This window comes from Hypomesus transpacificus, chromosome 9 (assembly GCF_021917145.1).
Source record: "Hypomesus transpacificus isolate Combined female chromosome 9, fHypTra1, whole genome shotgun sequence".
Classification (NCBI taxonomy): Eukaryota; Metazoa; Chordata; class Actinopteri; order Osmeriformes; family Osmeridae; genus Hypomesus; species Hypomesus transpacificus.
The window spans coordinates 21,173,219-21,195,235 of NC_061068.1; the positions used below are offsets into that span (position 1 = coordinate 21,173,219).

General features: G+C 43.8%; 1 protein-coding gene across 2 annotated transcripts in view; it reads left to right on the top strand.

Annotated features, from left to right (window-relative positions):
- LOC124471181 (plexin-A1-like) overlaps nucleotides 1-22,017 on the top strand; it is a 164,110-nt gene that overhangs the window by 22,069 nt on the left and 120,024 nt on the right. For both annotated transcript variants that reach the window (XM_047025549.1, XM_047025550.1), the window contains exon 2: nucleotides 11,874-13,283. In XM_047025549.1, the coding sequence (XP_046881505.1) occupies nucleotides 12,099-13,283 (1,185 nt within the window). In that variant the 5' untranslated portion in view covers nucleotides 11,874-12,098. The remainder of the gene's footprint in view (nucleotides 1-11,873; nucleotides 13,284-22,017) is intronic.

Here is a 22,017-nt window from a genome sequence, read left to right on the forward strand (position 1 = left end):
ATTATGAGGAGCTCATCTCAACCTTTATGGAAAAGTCCATAGCGGTAAAACCAAGGGAGTACTGAACTGTTCTCATTCCTTGTACATGGCTACGTCAGAACTTGCAACGCTCCCATTGAAAGTCAGTCGGTTGTGATTAACCATGCTGCACACAAATAAGCAATTGGAAAGCGAGGTGATCTATATTGATGCACAAAGTTGTGTTTGTGTGTGTGAGTGCACACAAGGCTAATAGTCAGCTGTAGGGTACTATCTAGACCACCCCTCCCAAAACATACACTGTCTATGGTCTATGTCAGAACACACTTATGTTTTGGCCTACATACACCTTTGTCTATGCCTAATATTGTAAACAACCCTCATGCACCCCCCCTCCTCCAGCCCACCAAGGATTTGTCAGGGGAAAAGAAAGACCCAGGCACAGTCAGAGATTATGCCCTAAACTGGAGGATTTAATTTGATGGTGCAGTGTTGTGCGTTTTTGTCACGCTTGTTTGTTTTCCTCACCAGAGTTGCTAAGTTGTCTGTTTGATGTGGGTCAAGTTTTTATTTATTTGATCACTAAAAATACATAAATTAAACACAAGTGTTGTTAACTCTGGGTACTTTACCTCCCTGTCAGCTCTGTCACTGTGTCAGCAGTCAACTTCACAATTTTAATTTTTGATGAATACCTTAGGCACAGGGTACAGTTTTTGCAAGAAAAAGGCTAACGGTAAAAGTTGAAGAGGAGGCAGAGAGGATTCGAGGTGGATAGAAGAGAAAAAGTAGGATGACAGAAACAGAGGGGAGTAAAGGAGGATGGGGAAAGAGCATGACTGGTGGGTGGTTTGTCTCCTGCCAATGTGTAATCGTTGTGACTCAAGCAGCAGGCCCCGGAGAGACGCCTCAAGGGGAGGAAGGGAGGGGTGCACGGGGGGTGGTGATGGGCAGGGCTTCTCGATAGTCGGCTGATTAAACACCTGTCGGATGCAGGCCCCCCCTGCTCCACCCCCACCAACACAAGCTCAAACCCCCACACACACTTCCACAATGCTAAAGGGGTTAAGTCATGTGGGCATATGTGCTGGAAAAAGTGTATGGGGGGTACAGTGTTTTCCAAATGTTCCACAGAGCCACAGGAGGCTATATCTTGCAGGGCTCAGCAACACATTCCAAGCAGTACATTTCTACTGTAGGCCCCTATAAGTGGTTCTGACTTTGGCAGGGGGTGAGCTATTTTGGTGGGGGATGGTGCAGTGCTTGTGTCTCACACTTAAACACCCGAAGACGGTGTGTCCGATGTCTGGTCTGTCACCACATAATCCTGTTTACCTTTTACGTGTGTATGTGGGGGTGGGGTGGGGGAATCTTTGTGGTGCAGTGCTCACCATCTGTCCACAGTCCTAGAGTGGCAGCTGTCACTGCTCCTTTGAACATAAATGCCTATTCATCCTGAACCATACACTAACTACACACACACAGCCATCAAGTAAGCAGCAGCAGTTGTTGCTTGATTGGCCTTGTTGTTTATTTGCTTTTGTCCATTGGACTTGATGCCTTTTTCAAACAAACTGTCCCACTCAACAGTCATGTATTTCCAAACAACTGATGGAGCCCTTTAGTTTCCTACAACAGTGCACACGTTTTGTTTGGGGGGGAACTTGTCATAGAAAGGCATACTTCTTGTCCTCTGCCAAGTTGACTTACATTGGCATTAAAATTGCTTATAATTTTGCCACCAGACGTGGAGAATTTTATAGTATCATATTCCTCTAGGCCCCTGATTATGTTTGGCACCATGGAGATGCAGTGACATCTTTTTTGCCCTCTGTTGGATTTTTTTGTTTGTTTGGTGGTGGATGAAGTACACAAATCTTTTACTTGAGTGAAAGTGTACCTTAGTTTTTTTACTGAAGATTGGAGTTCAGGTGAAAAAAAGGTTATAGGACACAGCTCACTGAGGTAAAAAGGGGCAGGTTATGTTTAAAAGACAGTTCTTTCATGCAGCTTTTTACCCCCCAAAATAAGCTTAATCATGGATTTATTCAAATTCCTACACAGTGAAGGATCTGGCAGATGCAAGCTAACAATAGATTTGTAAACATTAGCTAACTTGCCCATCACAATGTTAGCTTGCTACCTGAGGTTTAAAAATAACGCTCTGGATAAGAGCGTCTGCTAAATGACTAAATGTAAAAAACACCAAGTGTGTTGCAGTCCCCCAACCTCCTTAGACAAGGGACCATCTGACATTTTCAAGACGCATTTCAGGCTCATTTAAGTCTAGCTTGCTAACTTCTATGGTTCAAGCAAATACCTTGAGTCAATCGAAGCACGGGCTGCACCCTGATTGGTAGGCTTTAGAGTGGAAGTGTGTCGTAGTCTAAAGGTTATTTTAGGGTAGACGATTACATTTTTCCACATCAAAGTAAGAAGTAACAACATATCGCACAGAAGTAGCATAGTCAAAAGTAGGATATGCGTGTTTGACATATTTTTATAAGAACAAATCAATTTTGATTCAGAAAAGTGTAGGCCCTATTTAATGGCTGCATCCTCAAGTTATCAAGTTATTTTAAAAAGCTGTCTCACCCACATTTGAAAACAAACCTACGCCCCTACTTTAATTTGAAATCTAGTGATACTTGCAGATACTTGACAAAGGTGGAGCCCCCCCCCCAAAAGTTTCATTAGCCCCCCCCCCCCAAACAAAAAATAAATAATTTCATATTTTAAATCTACTTTTGATAATTTATCTTCCTAAAACCCACTAGAGGACACTATTTAAAAGGATATTTTCAAAAATTTATTCTGGGGGAACATGCCCCCAGACCCCCCAGGTTATGCTCGGTCACAAGAAAAACAATAAGTTTTATCTAGGGGCTTACCCCCCCCCCCCCAAAAGTGGGAACCTAGATTCACCCCTGGTTTCAGAACAACGTTACTCAACAACGTCTCTCCAATGGCCTTTCCTCTACCTCCGCGGTCAACTAAACTTGTTTTTTTACTCAAACATCTCCGCGACATATTGAGTACGAATTGATAATGGAATTTGTTGCCATCGCTTTTAATAATCGATTTTAATTGATTTAATCGATTTGTTGTTACAGCCCTACTATTACAGTAGCATGGGTAACAAAATTCAGAATTAAATCTACAATATACAGTGGTGCAAACATACTGTCTGTGTAGCCTTAATATATCTAAGGTGGCTTATTATTATTGATCGTTCGTTAGACCACTAGTTGTCGACAGTATAAACGGTATAGCAATACATCGGTATGAATTTGGCCTACGATATGGATTTTGAAATACCGTGCTAACCTTGGTAGAGCCTTCCAGAAATACGATTTGTCACAGCCCCATTCACACCAGGCATGGCATAATATTGGCATAAAATTACCGTACGGAACATTAACGCAAACATCGTAATCAATCTACGCAACATCTCAAATGTTCCGTAATCTACGCAAACATTGCAAGCAATCTTCTGCATCCTCATAATCTGTATTGAACATATAGTAGTAGAGCATAGTTTTTTGGCTTTATCGGTTTTATTTGACACAAGTTCCAACGTTTATAGAGACTTAAACATAAAAAATGCAGCATGGAAGTTACAGGGCTGCCACCTTTTCCAAAAACCTTGGCGTGAGATTTGGTTTTGCGGATTGCATTCTATTGAAACGAATGGACTATAAACATTTTAGAAAAACAAATATATTGTGATGTATACCGTTACCGTCTGTGCTTGAAATCATACCGTGATATACATTTAAGGCCCTACCATCCACACATCCTTGTACATCCTTGTATGTTGATTGTGATGATGGCAAGAGATTAAAGGGAGGTTTGGGTTTGGTGTCTTCCCCTCCCCATCTTAGACAATCTGTTGTGTGTTGTCTGTAAAGGTTTGTTGGAAATTTTAACTGGTGGAGAACCATGCTGATTTGAGCCTATATTTAGTGTATACAATATGAATCACTATGTCTGGGGCAGTATGGTCTGGTTCAATTTGCATAATATTACTCAGTGTATGTATATATGAATGATGGATGTGTGGTATGTGTAATAGGCTTCACCATCCATGGAACCATGCTCCTTTTTTCACACATAGCCTCTCCCTCCTTGCTCATTCCATAAGACTGGTGGCCATTTTTTTCATTGTCAGCCCCAGATGCAACCCACATGTAAAAAGAAATACAGTGTGGGGAAGAACATTTGCCTGGGTGCCAGTCACCCTCCCATCCCACACACGCACAAATATTAATTCATAAACACACACACACTCTCTTCCGAGCGGCGGGTGCTGTAATTGATATGCCACCGGCAATAAATCACTGCCGAGCATGGTCCAACCGGGGCCATTATCAGAACGGACAGGTTTAGCGGGCTCCGTCTACGAAAGCTGTGACTGGCATTGCCTTCCCCCCCACCCCCACCCCCCGCCGCTCACACTCACTCGCTGATTTATGTATTCTGCCCCTCTTCTTAGGGGGTATGCACCGACCTGCCAGCTAGAGGTGTCAGGGGAGTGTGGACCCTTCAGTACACATGCAGGTTCAACCTGTTGAGTCACACACACATGCATAAGCATAAACACTGCGGGCAAATGTGTTGTTTCCAGGAGAAGTCTCATAAATAACCGATGTGCACAAGTACTCACTGATACACACACCAACTCACATCCCTACCATTTTCAACCAAACCTGAATAAACAAAATGGAAACCAGACAGAGGACACTCCTTTTGGGAAACAACACAGGGATAGAAGCTTATGTCCAATCTTTTTCCACCCACGGATATCTCATAGGAATTTCAATGAAGCAGAATTGATTGGGTGCCCTAATATGAAATCCAATTAAATGTAACCTCTGTTGGGAACCAATTTAGATCCAAGTCCTTCCTTTATGTTTTCAAGATAACACATTTCAGCAATTTACAGCCCCCCCCCCCCCCCCCCATTTCATTTAGACGTTGGATAGGGGATAACAAGGAAAAGAGAAAGAGAGAGACGAGAAAAATAGGTAACGGGGGGTGGGACACTATTAGAAAGCGCTTGAAATGGGGGGACTTCTTTGTGATTGACCGTATGCCCAGCTGTCAATCACTCCCTCCGACAGTTAGTTGCAGTTGTTAGTAATCTGTCTGTGTGGTTATTGTAAGAATGTGTCTAATGTAAATATACACACAGAAGGGACGGAGAGGGGCCCTTGGATTCCACTAGCCTCCTTACAGAATCAGATATCGCGCTAGGCGACATTGTCTTTTCAATAGTGTGCATTGGACCCATTGCTATGATGGTGCTTCCTGAGATAACAACTGGGACCCTGATGTAATTTGTTGTGAGATTCACGCTCTGTTACGTCAAGTCATGTCTGGTGAAATGAAGAGGAATTACTGCAGAGGCGACCTTTTACAGGTCTTTCTCTCCCTTGTTTATTCTCACTATCTGAGATCAGTCTCTCTCTCTTTCTCTCTCTCTCTCTTCCCACCCCCCCACCCCACCCCCCCCGAAATTACAGAAACAAATGAGCTGTCCGACCTATTGCTCTTCAGAATGCTTTTAAATTGACATCTGTGCTCTCAATTCTCAACGTGATTGGAGCACTGAGCAAAATGGCAAGTGCTTTAATAGGCTGTGTCTACAATATAGAGTTTACAATATGCACCAAGGCGTTTTTTATTATAATACAAATGGCCAGGCTGATCTGATAACCAGGCCTGCTGGCAACATACATTTATTGTGGTTGGGCTACTAGTGATGTGAGCGGCATATGATTTTCCCGGTGCTTATTTAAAATGCAGGTAAAGCCATTATTGAAATGCCAGTACACACCTCTGTGTTGTCACTCGGCACCTCCAGCTGCCTCTCCCTCAACGAGCAGCACATTCATCTTGTCCTAGGCTCTCATTTGTGGAGGAAATTGGAGGACACACACTCCCCTGAACCATGCTTGCTTACCCAGAGCTATACTTTTCAATTCCATAGGAGCAGACACGTTTCTTTCCTTTGCCCTCCCTCTACTTTTCTCTTTATAAATGGTTTTCCTAACCTACACTCAGTCTCGAGATGATTTTTTTTTATTGATCAAAAAATTATTGTCAGAGAGACTCATGGAGCTGGACACGCATGCATTACCTGTGTTTTGTACATTGACCACACTCCCGCATCCTTGTGGGACTGATGGACAGATTGACCAAACCCTCAATCACTTTCCGGAAGGGAAAAAAAATAAAGATAAGAAATGAAGAAATACATTTACATTTATGCATTTAGCAGACTCTTTTATCCAAAGTGACTTCCAAGAAAGAGCTTTACAAAAGAGCATAAGTCACTGATCATAACAACGAGGTAGTCCCAAACATTGCAAGCAGCCAAAACATGAAGCATACATTGTGAAAAAACTAAACAAGTGCCAAAGGGAAGATCCATAAGAGCAACATGAACCACAAAAAGTGCAAGACTACCTGTAGAAGAACAATCATTACACAGTGCAGTGTTTCGCCTAGGATTTTTTTTTTAGCAGTGGGGGCAGGTCAGGCCTAGCCTGACGTTGTCATACTCATAATTCTAGTCAGAATATGAGTCTGAGAACTCTCCGTTGGGCTTTGACTACAGGGCGTGTTTCAAACGAGCCTGGAAAACAAATGCCTCTTCGCTCAATTGGATAGATCTACAACCAATCAGAGCAACAGAGAATGTGACGTATGTTAAGCACCGCATAGTTGTTGTCAACAGAACTAAACTACAAGCAGACTTGAAGTATGCTTGAAGAATGAATACAAACGATTTTTGCCGGTGTTGTAAAATTAATTTAAGGGTAGGGAGAGTACTTGTTCACACGGTCAACCTTTTTGAGTGAAACAATAAAGGGCAATGCATATACGAAGTTCTCCGTTTAGGATTACAACTCCATCGGGGCCAGCTGATAAATTACACTTCTACCGAATCCCGTAGGAAGGACGGCAAAAACATATTTTCCATCACAAATGCCTTGATTGCGTCTCTCTGTTCCTCTTTCAAAATTAATGCGCTGTCGATGTCTTCTAAAACAGACTCCATGGCAGTATCATAACATCCCAGATCTCCAGCGGTAGCCATGTTTGTTCAAAACGAATTCAACTTAAGCGCTCTTTTGTGACGTGGGTGATTACGTTACTGTTGATCATCTGTCCATCATCGTATAAAGCCCGCCCTGGCAATTTAATTGGTTCGCCCAGATTCTGGTTTTCTGTAGTTGGTCCCCAATACGAGACCCTCCAGACCCAACTTCCCGACCAAATTTTTTTGGGGGCGGGGAGAAGTTGGGCTGGCAGCCAGGCTAGGTCAGGCCCCCCCCCCGGCCAAAACAAAGTGCTAACACTATATTTCGGAGCAGCTTAATGTACTAGTCTAATAGCTAATGTAATATTGCACATATTTTCGTCCTATTTCCCCTAAAGAAATAATATTAGCATACTTAAAGATACCTTACAGTATGTTATAAATGGCATAAATGCTGCCAGTTAATAATTGACGTAACAACTTATTGTAAATGCAGTGGCCTAGCCTACACATTAAGGTAGGCCACTCGGAAGCATGTACACTGTCTGCTTCATTTGATCTTGATAGGATAAGCATTCTGTAGCAAATAATAACAATATACACACTATTTATTCATTAAAACTAGGCTACTTAAGCATAATAATGCACCTAAAATACAAACGTGAGCAAGGGCAGCAATCGCTATCGAATCAACAGACGTGCAATTTCGCAAGCAGGGGAAGAATATAAACAACGAAAATCACCAGTTAACTTAATTTAAATTTGCAAGAACTATAGACTAATACAATAACAGGCTTAAATGAACTGACAACATAAGTTATACGACTTTCAGTTCTCAAGGACGCACACGCGCAATCTCACCTGCGCTGTGAAGCGCGTCTGTGCTATTCTCCGACATGCGCTCTAACAATCACGGCTGATAGACGGCCTAAAATGTTGTACAGCTCTAATTCTGATACCGTGGCGGCAGAAATTTAACCGTGGCGGGGAAACACTGCAGTGAGTACAAGAGTTAACTTTGTTATAACTAACCTACAAGAGCAACAAGTCACTCAATAAGAGTCATTGTGATCCTGGAGGAAACTAACATCAGGTCCAGCCAAGCATTCCTAAAGGCCGATTTATACTTCTGCGTCTCCGTTAACGGACAGATGCACGCACGGAGTCGGACGGATTGGTTGAATTTATACTACTCCGACGGCTCTGCGTGCTGAAAGCAATTCACAGCCAGAACAGTAGATGGCGCTTTACTGCGATGCTAGCTAGGTTATCGAAAAGTCTGAGCAAATTTACAAATGAACCGTTTTATCAATAAAATAAGCACATTTTCAGCAACTACACTGCCCATTTCCCTGCACATTTTAATTCAGATGCTGATTTACATGTACTGTTAAGCTGAAGTAACAGTTGTAGAAACTTACGACAATGGCGGTCAAATGATTCTGTTCTCTTGTTGGTCACGGCAACCCCGCCCCCACCCCTGACACAAGCGGTTCTTAATACGGGCCAATCATAGCCAAGGGGTATCCGTAAAAAGACGCACAGACAGACGGATAGTCAGGAAAATCAGGAGGCGCACACAGCTCTGCGAGGGCTCTGCGAGGACACGCAGAGGGCGTTTCTTGACGGAGAGGGCGTTGTGCGTGTGCGTAAAAACGCAGAAGTATAAATCGGCCTTAAGTGACGTTGTACTCACGGAACAAGTGTGTCTTGAGCCTTTTCTTGAAGGTGGGAGACAGTCAGTGTCCCTGATGGAGGTGGGGAGCTGGTTCCACCATTGGGGGGCCAGGCAGGAGAAAAGCTTGTGTTGGGACCGGGCGGTCTTGAGCGGTGGGACCACCAGGCGGTTGTCTGAGGAAGACCGTAGGTGACGGGTGGGGGTGTAAGGTAGCAGGAGAGACTTGATGTAGTCGGGTGCAGTCCCGATCACTGCTCGGAAGGTAAGTACCAGGGTCTTGAATCTAATACGGGTGTTGATGGGTAGCCAGTGGAGAGAGATGAGGAGCGGGGTAACATGGGAGCATCTGGGTAGATTGTAGACCAGGCGGGCCGCTGCATTCTGAATTCTCTGAAGAGGGCGGGTTGCACATGCTGGGAGACCAGCTAGCAGCGAGTTGCAGTAGTCCAACTTGAAGAGGACCAGTGCTTGGACTAGCAGCTGGGTTGAGTGCTCAGACAGGTATCTCCTGATCTTCCGGATGTTGTAGAGGGTGAATCTACTCGACCGGGAGACTGCAGCAATGTGGGCCGTGAGAGAGAGCACATCATCCATGGTAACCCCAAGGTTCCTGGCAGAGGATGAAGGGGTCACCGTCGCAGATCCCAGGTTGATTGACAGATAGTGGGAGATGGAGGGTTTAGCCGGGATGATGAGAAGTTCTGTTATGGCGAGGTTCAGCTGGAGGTGGTGCTCGGTCATCCAGGCGGAGATGTCTGTGAGGCAGGCCTCAATCCTTGCTGAGATCTCGGGATCAGTCGGGGGGAACGACAGGTAAAGCTGCGTGTCGTCAGCGTAGCAGTAGTAGGAAAAGCCATGGGAGGTGATGATTGGTCCAAGTGAGGTGGTGTACAGAGAAAAGAGGAGGGGTCCAATTACGGAGCCCTGTGGGACACCAGTGGAGAACTGGCGAGGGCCTGACAGTTTGCCTCCCCAGAAGACCTGGTAGGATCTTCCCGACAGGTAGGATGAGATCCACTGGAGTACAGCGCCAGTGATGCCCATCTCAGAAAGTCTGGAGAGCAGGATCTGGTGGTTAACCGTATCAAACGCTGCAGAAAGGTCCAGCAGAATGATGACGGATGACCTGGAAGCCGCTCTGGCAAACTGGAGGGCAGTGGTGACTGAAAGGAGGGTAGTCTCTGTGGAGTGGCCAGTCTTGAAGCCCGATTGGTTGGGCTCAAGCAGGTTGTTCTGAGAGAGAAAGTTTGACAGTTGGTTAGATACAGCACGTTGAATTGTTTTTGAAAAGAAGGGTAACAGTGATACCGGTCTGTAGTTCTGGAGGACGGCAGGGTTAAGGGAGGGTTTTTTTGAGTAGAGGGGTAACTCTGGCCTGTTTGAATGCAGAGGGAGGTGCCGGAGGTAAGAGAGGAATTTAGGATGAGAATGAGGAAATACATTCCTCATTCTCTATCTCATGTTTTAATCACCACTTATCTTCTGCCATCCTGCCTCATAATATTTCTCACCCTTGTCTTCCATCTTTCCCTGATTCTATTGGGACATAAAACACCCTCCCGCTTAAACTTTCATTGTAAAGGTGAAATTGAAGTGTGTGACTGGAAGAGTTTCCTCACGTTTTGCATAATCAGCACATACAGGAGAACTAGGATGCCTGAACATGATTGGCATGTCAAACAGTGCCTTGGCAGGAGCTGGAATTGTCCGCCATCTGTCTCAGGAGGACACCTAATGCCCCCTCCCCCTACACACACACGTGCACAGACACACTTGTTCATTACCTTTCTCCCTGCCTCTTTCTTTCCTTCAATAATTCCTTCCATTTTCTGCCTCCTGTGTAAAGGTAACCCACCTCCTATAATTCTAAAGCCAATGAACAGGTTTGTAATAGATGCTGTTAGAGCTATGACAGCCAGTCTAGAGTGCTAGCTCCTTAAACAAATAGTTGTGCTAGATAAAGAAGCTGGTCTTTTTTTATCTGTGAATTTACCTTCTTTTTAAGTGGAATTGGGGCTAAATGCCACTAAACCCACAGTCCCACGCTCACTAACAGCAAAGTGGGAGTGAATGTTGGCTCACAATAATTATTTATTGCTTGTATTTATTGACTGTTTGGGATGAGGTGGGATGACACCTGGGAGTCAGATGGCTGAGCGGTGAGGGAATCGGGCTAGTAATCAGAAGGTTGCCAGTTCGATTCCCGGCCGTGCCAAATGATGTTGTGTCCTTGGGCAAGGCACTTCACCCTACTTTCCTCGGGGAGAATGTCCCTGTACTTACTGTAAGTCGCTCTGGATAACAGCGTCTGCTAAATGACTAAATGTAAACGAGGGTAAGCAGTTAGTGACTAGATAACTGATGGAAAGGAATGAGGTGGGTTTGAGTCGCACAGAGAACTGCTCCTGCTTAAGTAGAAGACTATTTTTAAGTGTGACAAGAAACACACTCAACAACACAATTTCTACAGTCTCTAACAGTCTCTTGTTATAGAATGGTAGAAGTAGGTTCTTTCCTTTTAATTCATAAATTTCCCTTTCTTCACGTTCTTTTTTGCATATGTTGTTTTGTCCATAATGATGCGGCCCTGAGTTGTTTTGACAGAGGCCTCAGGGTAGCAGCATTTTTATTTTGGCAATCAACAGAGCTGTCATGGTGAGAAGCAGAGCCATGCCTTTAAATCTATTGGCAGAAAGTCTTTCCTAATTAGGAAAGGGGGTATACCGGACAGTTTGTTGATACCACAGAAAGCACTATCTGGAGGCCTTGGAGTAGACCTGGATACAAATCGTGGTCTGTCAATATAAGGGTGCCTACTGGCAAGTTTCCCCAGACTGGCCTTTTTTAAACCCCCTTGTTAATGTTGAATAAATTAAAGCGTTGTGGGTCCATAACGTATTCCAGCATGACTTCCATTATGTACAGTGTGTTTCATAATCTGCCTGTGCCTCTTTGCTATCTCCCTTCATAATTAAATGCCATCACGGATATGCCCTTCAGGCCTGAGCTTGTATCATTTATTTATCTGGGGTGAATGGCAACTTCAATTTTTTCCCCTGTCTAAATTTGGTTGTGTGTCTCGTGAGCTTTTAGAGGCAGGGTCTGTTGCATAATCAATAGAAAATGTTTCATGGCAACTCATAATGTGTTTTTTTTTTTGCCTTGCAGGGCTCCCATCCGTGCAGTGGATGATGCTGTAGATGACGGCCTCGATAACGGAGGAAAGGACATTGGATCAATAGGAGCCATTTCCATCCTTATATTTTCCCAGCCTGTTGTCCCTTATTTTATAGGAAGAGAGAACAACAACAAATAAAGCCCAACTAAGGACTTGCTGGAAAAGACTCCTTTCCCCCATTGCCCTCTCAGCCTTGCTTTTAGCCAGACCCAGATATGCGGCACTTCCCAAGGTCACTCACTTTCCCCCCTAACCTGGGGAATCTGCTTTTTCTGGGGATGCTGGTACTTCTAACAGGCCCATCTCTCAGCGGAGGCCAACCTCAGCCCTTTAAAGTATTCTCCCCTACTGAATGGGGGCTGACACACCTAGCCATCCACAGCAAGACAGGAGAAGTTTATGTGGGTGCCATCAACTGGATCTTCAAGTTGTCCAGTAACCTCACCAAGCTTCGTAGCCACATGACAGGACCAGTGGTGGACAACGAGAAATGCTACCCTCCACCAAGTGTCCAGTCCTGCCCACATGAGTTGGCCCAGACCAGCAATGTCAACAAGCTCTTGCTCATTGACTATGCTCAGAACCGTCTTATTGCTTGCGGAAGTACCTCCCAAGGAATCTGCCAGTTTTTGCGTTTAGATGACCTCTTTAAGCTTGGGGAACCGCACCACCGCAAGGAGCACTACCTTTCAAGTGTAGCAGAGTCAGGAACCATGTCTGGAGTCATCATCTCCTCCTCTCATGGCCCTCCCAGCAAGCTCTTCATCGGGACTCCCATTGATGGCAAGTCAGAGTACTTCCCCACCCTTTCCAGCCGCAAGCTAATGGAAAATGAGGAGAACGCTGACATGTTCAGCTTTGTCTACCAAGATGAATTTGTTTCCTCTCAGCTGAAGATCCCGTCGGACACACTTTCCAAATTCCCAGCCTTTGACATCTACTACATCTACAGCTTCAGCAGTGAACAGTTTGTATACTACCTCACTATGCAGCTGGACACACAACTTACTTCACCAGACGCCAGCGGTGAACAGTTCTTCACCTCCAAGATTGTACGCTTGTGTGTGGATGACCCTAAGTTCTACTCCTATGTGGAATTCCCCATTGGCTGTACCAAAGATGGTGTGGAATACCGCTTGGTACAGGATGCCTATCTGGCCAGACCAGGCCGACAGTTGGCCAACTCTTTGGGAATCTCTGAAAATGAAGACATCCTATTCACAGTTTTCTCCCAGGGGCAGAAAAATCGGGCCAAGCCACCGAAGGAGTCGGCCCTCTGCCTCTTCACATTGCGCAAGATCAAGGAGAAAATCAAGGAGCGCATTCAGTCCTGCTACAAAGGAGATGGGAAACTGTCACTGCCCTGGCTGCTCAACAAGGAACTGGCCTGTATCAATTCGGTAAGTCAACATCTAACATCACTAAAGGTGTCCAAGGTCTAGAGTACTGTTAAGCACTCACAACATTCATTCAGTTGTTTGCATCACAAACAGACCATCTATTTGAATCAGTTTGTGATGGTTTGATTGGTAGAAGTGTCATTAAGTTAATACTGGATCGATGCTGACAAGCCTTTATCCGTTTCATGGCAGTCCATGTAAAAATCCTGATAGTCAGACGCATCCAAACTCCCCGGTGTTTAGTCAAAACTGCCAAAAATACACTTGCCATGTGGATGGTTATACATTTCCAGAACGTACATGGTGCTGGTACTTATTTCATTTCTTAATGAAAGTGAAACAACCTTGGAGAAATGTTGACCCACCTCCATGCAGGGCAGCTTCCACTCAAATTAATTTGTCTTTTCAATACATTTCAATCTTGTTTAGACTTCATTTATCTTGTTAGTCAACCATTCTGGTGTGAACTTACTTGTGTGTTTTGAATCATTGTTGCTTGACTTTTGTCAATATGGTTTTCAGTGGAGCTCCAGGGGTCTCATTTATAAACGTTGCATACGCACAAAATGGGGCTGAAAATGTGTGTATGCCACTTCCCACGAACTTGACGGGAGAATGTGCGGTCTTCCACGCAACCTCTGACCCATCTACGGATGGCCTACGCACATTTTGGAGACAGTGGGAATTGGCGACGCAGATGACCATACTGTAGTCAGACTGCAGAAAGTAAATGTGGGAAGAAAGATTACTCGTAATATTTATATATTTTGTTTTCCTCACACGTTTTTGTTCACTCCATTTCATCATTATCATGAAGATTACATCCAGCAGTGTTATTTGCGCTTGTACTGAGTGATAATTGTTCCATAAACACCTTGTACAATCCAACTCAAATTTTAAATCAAAATTCAGCGCAGTTTCACCATCAGATTGTCCACTACGGGAGTGCATGAGGGGGACATGCCCCGACTGCATGGAATACAGGATAACATCACATATCCAACATTTACATAACTGCAAAACACAGTGTAGCCTAGATCCAGGGGCGCCGTATAGGGGGGAAAAGTTAAGACAATTCCAAGGGCCCCTGACTGACGGGGGTCCCCAAAAATTGAAAAACTAATAGAAATTATATACCTTTTTTCATGGGGCCCAAAATTATGTGCGTATATCATACGTCAAAAACTGGAAATACAGCCGTTAAGCTCCCGTGCAATTGCTATGTCCTCGTTATCAGTCCAAACTTTAATACTGTTCATAACAAAACCGTCATGAAGAAACGTGTGTTTACGGATACGCTTTTGTTTTCAAATTGTTACCTCGCATTGCTTTTTTATTTTCGTGGTGATCCCGCTGCTGTGGCCACCAAATATGCCTAATGTGTTTTTTCGCTCCTCCACCTCACCTACAAGTATTTCAATGTCGGTGTCTTAGAAGTTGCGCCCTTGCGTTCTTTTCCCTCCTGACGCCATTAATCAATGTAACGTAACGTAAGAACAATCGCATGCCAGGGCCATTAATATATTTTATGATATAGCAACGACAGTACGAGCATTCTGATTGGCTAATGGGTAGTCATGCCAGCCGCGTATTGACCTTATCCCCGGTCTGCGGTCTGATACCAATTACTTTTGATAGAAAGCCGACAACACGGTTCTGCTAAAACTGATTTAATTCCAACACAAATAACGATTCTTTTAGAAAGTTAACAATTTTTTCGGTGCTGTTGATGTCTTCAGTATCGTCTGGATAGTAAAACTCAGCTGACTCCTCGATATCGCTCATTTTGAAGATGACGTCAGAGCAGGGAAATAATAATCCGTATCAGACCGCAGACCGGCAATGAGGTCAATACGCGGATGGCATGAATACCCATTAGCCAATCAGAACGCTCGTACTGTCGTTGCCATATAATAAGGATTCTTATTGCCCTGACGTCATCTTCAAAATTAGCGATATCGAGGAGTCAGCTGAGTTTTACTATCCAGATGACAATGAAGACATCAACAGCGACAAAGACATTGTTAACTTTCTAAAAGAGCAGAAAAGTGTGAACACAGAGAGAAAAACGACAAGCGCCAGGCAGATTGCTAGGTTTGGTTGCTCAGATTTCAGATTGGTTGTTATAGGCAACACTTCATATTTCCCAGCATGACCTCACTCTCTGTTAGTAAGTAGTTAGGATTAGCATTCATAAGGTGCTTAGCATTGACCATTTATGGTTAAAAACGGGCGTGTTCAGGGCGGGGTAAAATGCAATGCTGATTCACGTACGCACACTTGTGGGTAATCTGTGATTTTTAAAGGAAATATTGCTTACAGGTGTGCGTAGGCACGGTTTTATATACAGTGCCCTCCAAAAGTATTGGAACAGTGAGGCCAATTCCTTTATTTTTGCTGTAGACTGAAAACATTTGGGCTTGACATCAAACGATGAATGTGAAACCAGAGATCAACGTTTCAGCTTTTATTTCCAGGTATTTACATCAGGATCTGATGCACAAATTAGAAAATATCACCTTTTTGTTCGAACCCACCCATTTGTCACGTGAGCAAAAGTATTGGAACATGTGACTGACAGGTGTGTTTTGTTGCCCAGGTGTGTCCTATTACATACATTATTCAATCAATAAATACCACTGAATGTCTACACTCAGGTTCAGATTGGGTAAGATAGGTTTTGTCTATGCAGACTGTATTCAGAGGTGAAAACAACATGAAAACCAGAGCGCTGTCTTTGGGTGAAAAACAAGCAATTGTGAGTCTTAGAGAAGATGGAAAATCAATCAGAGCCATTGCAGAAACATTGGCCATAGCCAGTACAACCATTTGGAATGTCCTGAAGAAGAAGAAAACTACTGGTGTACTAAGTAACAGACGTCGAACAGGTAGACCAAGGAAAACATCAGCAGTTGATGACAGAAACATTGTGAGAGCTGTAAAGAAAGACCCTAAAACAACTGTTAGTGAGATCAGCAACAACCTCCAGATGGCAGGAGTGAAGGTATCACTATCTACTGTTCGCAGAAGACTTCATGAACAAAAGTACAAGGGCTACACCAGAAGATGCAAACCACTCATTAGCAAGAAGAATAGGAAGGCCAGGCTGGAATTTGCCAAAAAGTACAGAGATGAACCTCAAAAATTCTGGGACAAAGTTTTATGGACTGATGAGACAAAGATTAACTTTTACCAAAGTGATGGAAAGGCTAAAGTTTGGAGAAAGAAAGGAACTGCTCATGATCCCAAACACACAAGCTCATCTGTGAAACACGGTGGAGGTAATGTCATGGCTTGGGCTTGCATGGCTTCTTCTGGGACGGGCTCATTAATCTTCATTGAGGATGTAACACATGATGGCAGCAGCAAAATGAACTCGGAAGTCTACAGAAACATTTTGTCTGCCAATTTAAGGAAAGATGCAACCAAACTGATTGGCAGAGCCTTCATCATGCAGCAAGATAACGACCCAAAACACACTGCCAAAACAACAAAGGAGTTCATCAGGGGCAAGAAATGGAAGGTATTAGACTGGCCAAGTCAATCTCCAGACTTAAACCCTATAGAGCATGCATTTTACCTGCTTAAGAGGAGACTGAAGGGAGGAACCCCACAAAACAAACAACAACTGAAAGAGGCTGCAGTGAAAGCCTAGGAAAGCATCAAAAAGGAAGAATGCAAAAGTTTGGTGACGTCAATGGGTCACAGACTTGCTGCAGTTATTGAAAGCAAAGGATTTGCAACTAAATATTAAGTCTTATTCACTTAAATATGTTTTAAGTATATCTGTTCCAATACTTTTGATCACATGACAAATGGGTGGATTCAAACAAAATGTGATATTTTCTTAGTTGTGCATCAGATCCTGATGTAAATACCTGGAAATAAAAGCTGAAACGTTGATCTCTGGTCTCACGTTCATTATTTGATGTCAAGCCCAAATGTTTTCAGTCTACAGCAAAAATAAAGGAATTCGCCTCACTGTTCCAATACTTTTGGAGGGCACTGTATATGAATCTTTTGGGGGCGTATGCCATTTTTTGGCTTTTGGGCTTACGTACACTTTTAGTAAGAATCCTATGAACAGTTTCATAAATGAGACCCCAGAGCCTTAGAAATCATTAAAACGCAGTTTACCCTTTTGTAGATAAGCACCAACAACTTATTTCTGGAGGTCTTCATGAATATGTTTGTACTGTGGCATGCTAGGGCAGTAGAACCTGCATATGGTACTGAACGGTACAGAATGGTTCTGCTAGTCATTTTAGGCTTGCAATGACGAATAAATAACATTATTGGAAATGCCAGTCCACTTCTGCCACACATTTATGATTAGTCCTCCTCTGCTACTTCCCAACCATAACCCCCAAGCCCCAAGGACACCCTATTTCTATACAATAAGATCAGTCACTGATTTCCCAACCCTCCTCTGGCCCCCCCCCCCCCTCCCCCCACCTCTTGTATTCTCAGAGGCCATTTGTAGGCCAGTGGTGATTAGCGGGAGGAAGTGCGATGTGTTGTGAATGTGAACCTGGGTTCTCTCTCCTGTGCCGCTGTCTTCTGAGAACCTCCCAGTGCTTTGATTTAGACAGACTGGAACATCATTAGCCGAGTCCCCGGGATTTGTGAAATGTCAATCAGAGTGGCTGCCACATAAATACCCACAGTCACACACACATACAAGTGCGTACACACACACACACACATGCACAGCTGCTCTGATACAAGGAAATGTAATGATACATAGAGTAGAGTGTGTGTGTGTGTGTCTTTCTGTCAGCTTTAATTCATTGAAAGGGAATAGTTCTGATTCTGTCTGCAGTGCAGGGTCCTCAGGGATAATCAAGGCTAGGCTGGGTTTCTCTTACTGATCTATGGTGCATGGCTCTGGATGCTTTCAAGGGGAAACCAGTGCACCTGGCCAGAATTTATGCAGTGTACACAGGACCCTGGTGCTTCATTCATAAACAGTGATACACAAAAACCTTCCATGCTCAAGTTGCTTTTATTAAGTAAAAAACTACATTGAGACGCTACACACATTCCAATGTAAGCTATCCCCCAGGGCATACTAACTTATTTGAAGAAAGTAAATTATTCGGCCATGATTTGGCCAGAGAAAACACAATTGACTTTGTTCTAATCACCCTTTAATCTATACACTGAGTCTTAGCCTTTACAATTAGCATTGCATCAAAAATAGACAAACTGTTTCTTCAACTAAACATTTGTCACTGCAAGTTCTGCTGAAAAAAACTATTCCTCTGCCACAATTTCTTTGCCACATTCTGTGGATTTCACATTTGTGTTTTTTAGCTTTCCTTTAAGCAATCATGATTTGGATTCTTGTCAATCCAGCTTGCTTTGGGCATGCATAATACCATTTGTGGTTAGTCGTAGGCGTTTACAAGGAGGATCACAAAGGTAGGTCACGTACAGGTGCACACTTTGCCTATACATCAGGTGCTACCTTGTAACACCTTCCATTCCCTCACCTCCCCCAACCCCCCTTTATCTTCAGCTTCCTGTTTCTGCAGTATCTTCTCTCTTTGTCACCCACCTTCAAACTTCTGACTGTATAGATCTCTCTCCTGCTTCCTCCATTCATCCTTCGTTCCATCTTTGCAATCTCTGGCCATCACACTCACAATATTCTTGATGATGGAGCCATTTCAATACAACTTTGAAAAGGCATTAGGAGCCATGTTGGTAGCAGGCGCTAGCCACACATCCACATACTTTTGCCTGACCACTTCTCCCACCCATTCACCTTGCATTTCTTTAATGAGCTAGCCTGGTTGGAAAGAGTGCATGCACAGCAAAGGCAACAACAGGCTATCATTTATTGCTGTTCATTAGCAAGAGTGTACAGGTGTAGAGTTAGTGAGGGGGGTGGGGAGGACTTGTGAATTATCCTTTTGAGTCACCCTTCTCTCACCCTTCTCCACTCATCAGTGGCTGATTTCCTCTTCCTTGTACTTTCCCCACAATTATGTTGACCTTTTTCTCTTTTAACCTGTTTGTGCAGTGGGAAGCCAGGCTCAACAATGGGAAGCTCCACACATCTCACATGGAGCTGGGTTTTTTGATGAGAATCCTTCACTTCTCTCCTTTTACTTGTATCCATCCTTGTTTCCTTCCTCGCAGCCTATACAAAATATTCAACCAATAAACCCATACTATGATTACTTCTGGTTTTAAAGCCCTTGTCGTGAGTGGGTGACATAATTTTGTCAAGCTATTTGCTGACCTATGGCCTCATGGTGACCCTCGGGTGAGAGCCAGGTTAAGGATGTCACTGATGTCCCTCTAAGGCACTGATTCAGGGTCAGTAACCCGGTTCCCAATCATACCCTTGTTCAATAGTGGGAACCTCTCATATGACTTTAGAACAGTTGGAGGTCCTCACCCTGCCATGCCTGGTGTCTCAGATGAGGTGATCAGTTGACCTGGCTGTACAACATCTGGCATTCGCAAACAGAGGGTAGATGGAGGAAGGATATTCTGGTCAACTCAAGCTGGCTATGATAGATGGGTTCTTGTACTACCAATCACTTCTCCATTGAAATTGACTGTGTTTATTTATATTCTGTATAAGTGTTTGACTTATTCTTAGTAATTTTGAGACAGGGTATGGCAATAAGGAAATTATTTTGTAGTGGCTTTTTTCTGTGATTTGACCAAATAACTAATGTCAGCTGCTTGCTTCAAAAAGAAGACATTTAGGAAATACCGACACACACACAGGTTTTTTACTATCCTTGTAAGGACCGACAATTCACTCCCATTCAACCTTAATAACCTTGAAGGGGCGATTCACTGTTTTTGGGGGGGTATTTCACACTGTTCCTTAACGTCTCCGAGTAGGGTAAGTAACATTGGTTGGGCTGAAAATGGCCCGGGTGCTGTTCTATGCCCCCTGATGCTTCCTGTGAATTTGTCCCGGGAAAAAACGCTAGGTTTTCTCCTTTTAAGGTATGCTCATGAATATATAGAATAGCTGGGTGTTGATTGGTTGGTTTACAATGAGTGAAGCTGCGGAGCAAAGGCGCAACACAGCCAACAGCACACACTGAAACAACGAAGGTGGAGACTTGAAATAAAAACGTACAAATAAATGTATTGTGTCTGCACAACACAATACAACACAATCTGTTTTCAACAGATTGACCAAATATAACGTTAGTTGTTTCCACTTCTGTTGTCAAAGCAAACAGGATCAAATTTGGTGGGTAACGTTAGCACTACAGTTTAGCAAATAAATTATCGTGATTCAACTCAGTTTCAGTTAGCTCTAGCTATCTTGCTGAAAAATTGATCTGGACAAACATGCATCTTGAATTGTAGATTTACATGACAACACAGGTTATTTATTTGAATGAAACAGTCAGGAACATGAAATAACGTTAGCCCCATTGCCAATAAACTACATCATCACACATTCTACCGATACTAGATACAGACAGGATACGTTAGCATTAGGGGTGGAACCGGTACATGTATTCGTACCGAACCGTACGGTATGGGCGTCATGGAACGGCTCGTGAAATTGCACGGAGAATACACAGTATAAAAATTTATAAAACTCTCGTGCAAATTAATTAATGTAATGCGGAACTACTGTAAGATATTCGTGTTCTTTAGGGACAATCTGTAGCCCCGCCTTAGCTCTAAAACTGATTGGCGCCACCACCTGTGTAGCCGAGCTGTGCCTGAGTCAGAGATAACTAGCAGCAGCACTAAAGACGTAGCCTATGCAACGCTAGTGCTAAATATGAATGTTCGTAGTGTAAGTATAGCAAAAACTAGCCTAAACTTTCCTAGACATTTAGCTGCGGTACTAATAGCTGAGGGCTCGCTGATATTGCTGTCTTACTAGAACGTGCATTTAGTCTAGCAGACGCTTTTATCCAGAGCGTAGTATCTATGAGTTGTTGCTAACGTGTGCTGATGTTGTACACACCCAATAAATTCCAAATTTCCAGGCCTCTCTAGTTTCTACTCTGCCACGACCTTCTGTAGCTTCTCAGCTAGGTGAGTGCTTGTGTGCTGCTCATACAGGGGCCGTGTCTGTTGAACTGACGCTTTCATTTCCCACTCAGTCAATAAAATGAGCAGTCACCGTGAGGTAGCTTTCGGTGGCACAAGAAGTCCAACCATCAGTCGTTAGTGAAACGGAGGGTGCAGCTGACAACTCGCGCTCCATCAACGTCCGTGTTTTGTTTTATATGTAAGGGACCAGGGCCGGCATTGCTGCTACTGTATCCCTGCCTGTGTTTGCGCTGTTGTTCAGCTAGTAGCCTGTCGTGGTGTAGGAGGACTGATCGACAAGCGCATCATACATTTAGCTAAGACTTGCATGTACAGTAGTTAGTCTGGAGCCCTGCTTCTGCATTTTTGTTTTGCTTTTCCCCCCATTGTACCGAACTCGTACCGAACCGTGATGTCTGAACCGCGGTACGAACCAAACCGTGACTTCAGTGTACCGTTCCACCCCTAGTTAGCATTGCTAATAACTGTTAGCGACAACATCATACTACAGCTTGCGGCTGTGGGTTGGAACGGCACCTTTTTTCAGCAGCAGCTTCATAGCAATCCTGCTTTACATTGTCCCAGGTTTTCAAGACTGTCCTCGGTGAAATGGTCCGAGCAAAGGTGTAATTGAGGGTCGAACTGCACAGGGATCTTCTCATGGACAAACATCACAGCCCGTCGAGTGTTTGGTTCCTTGGGA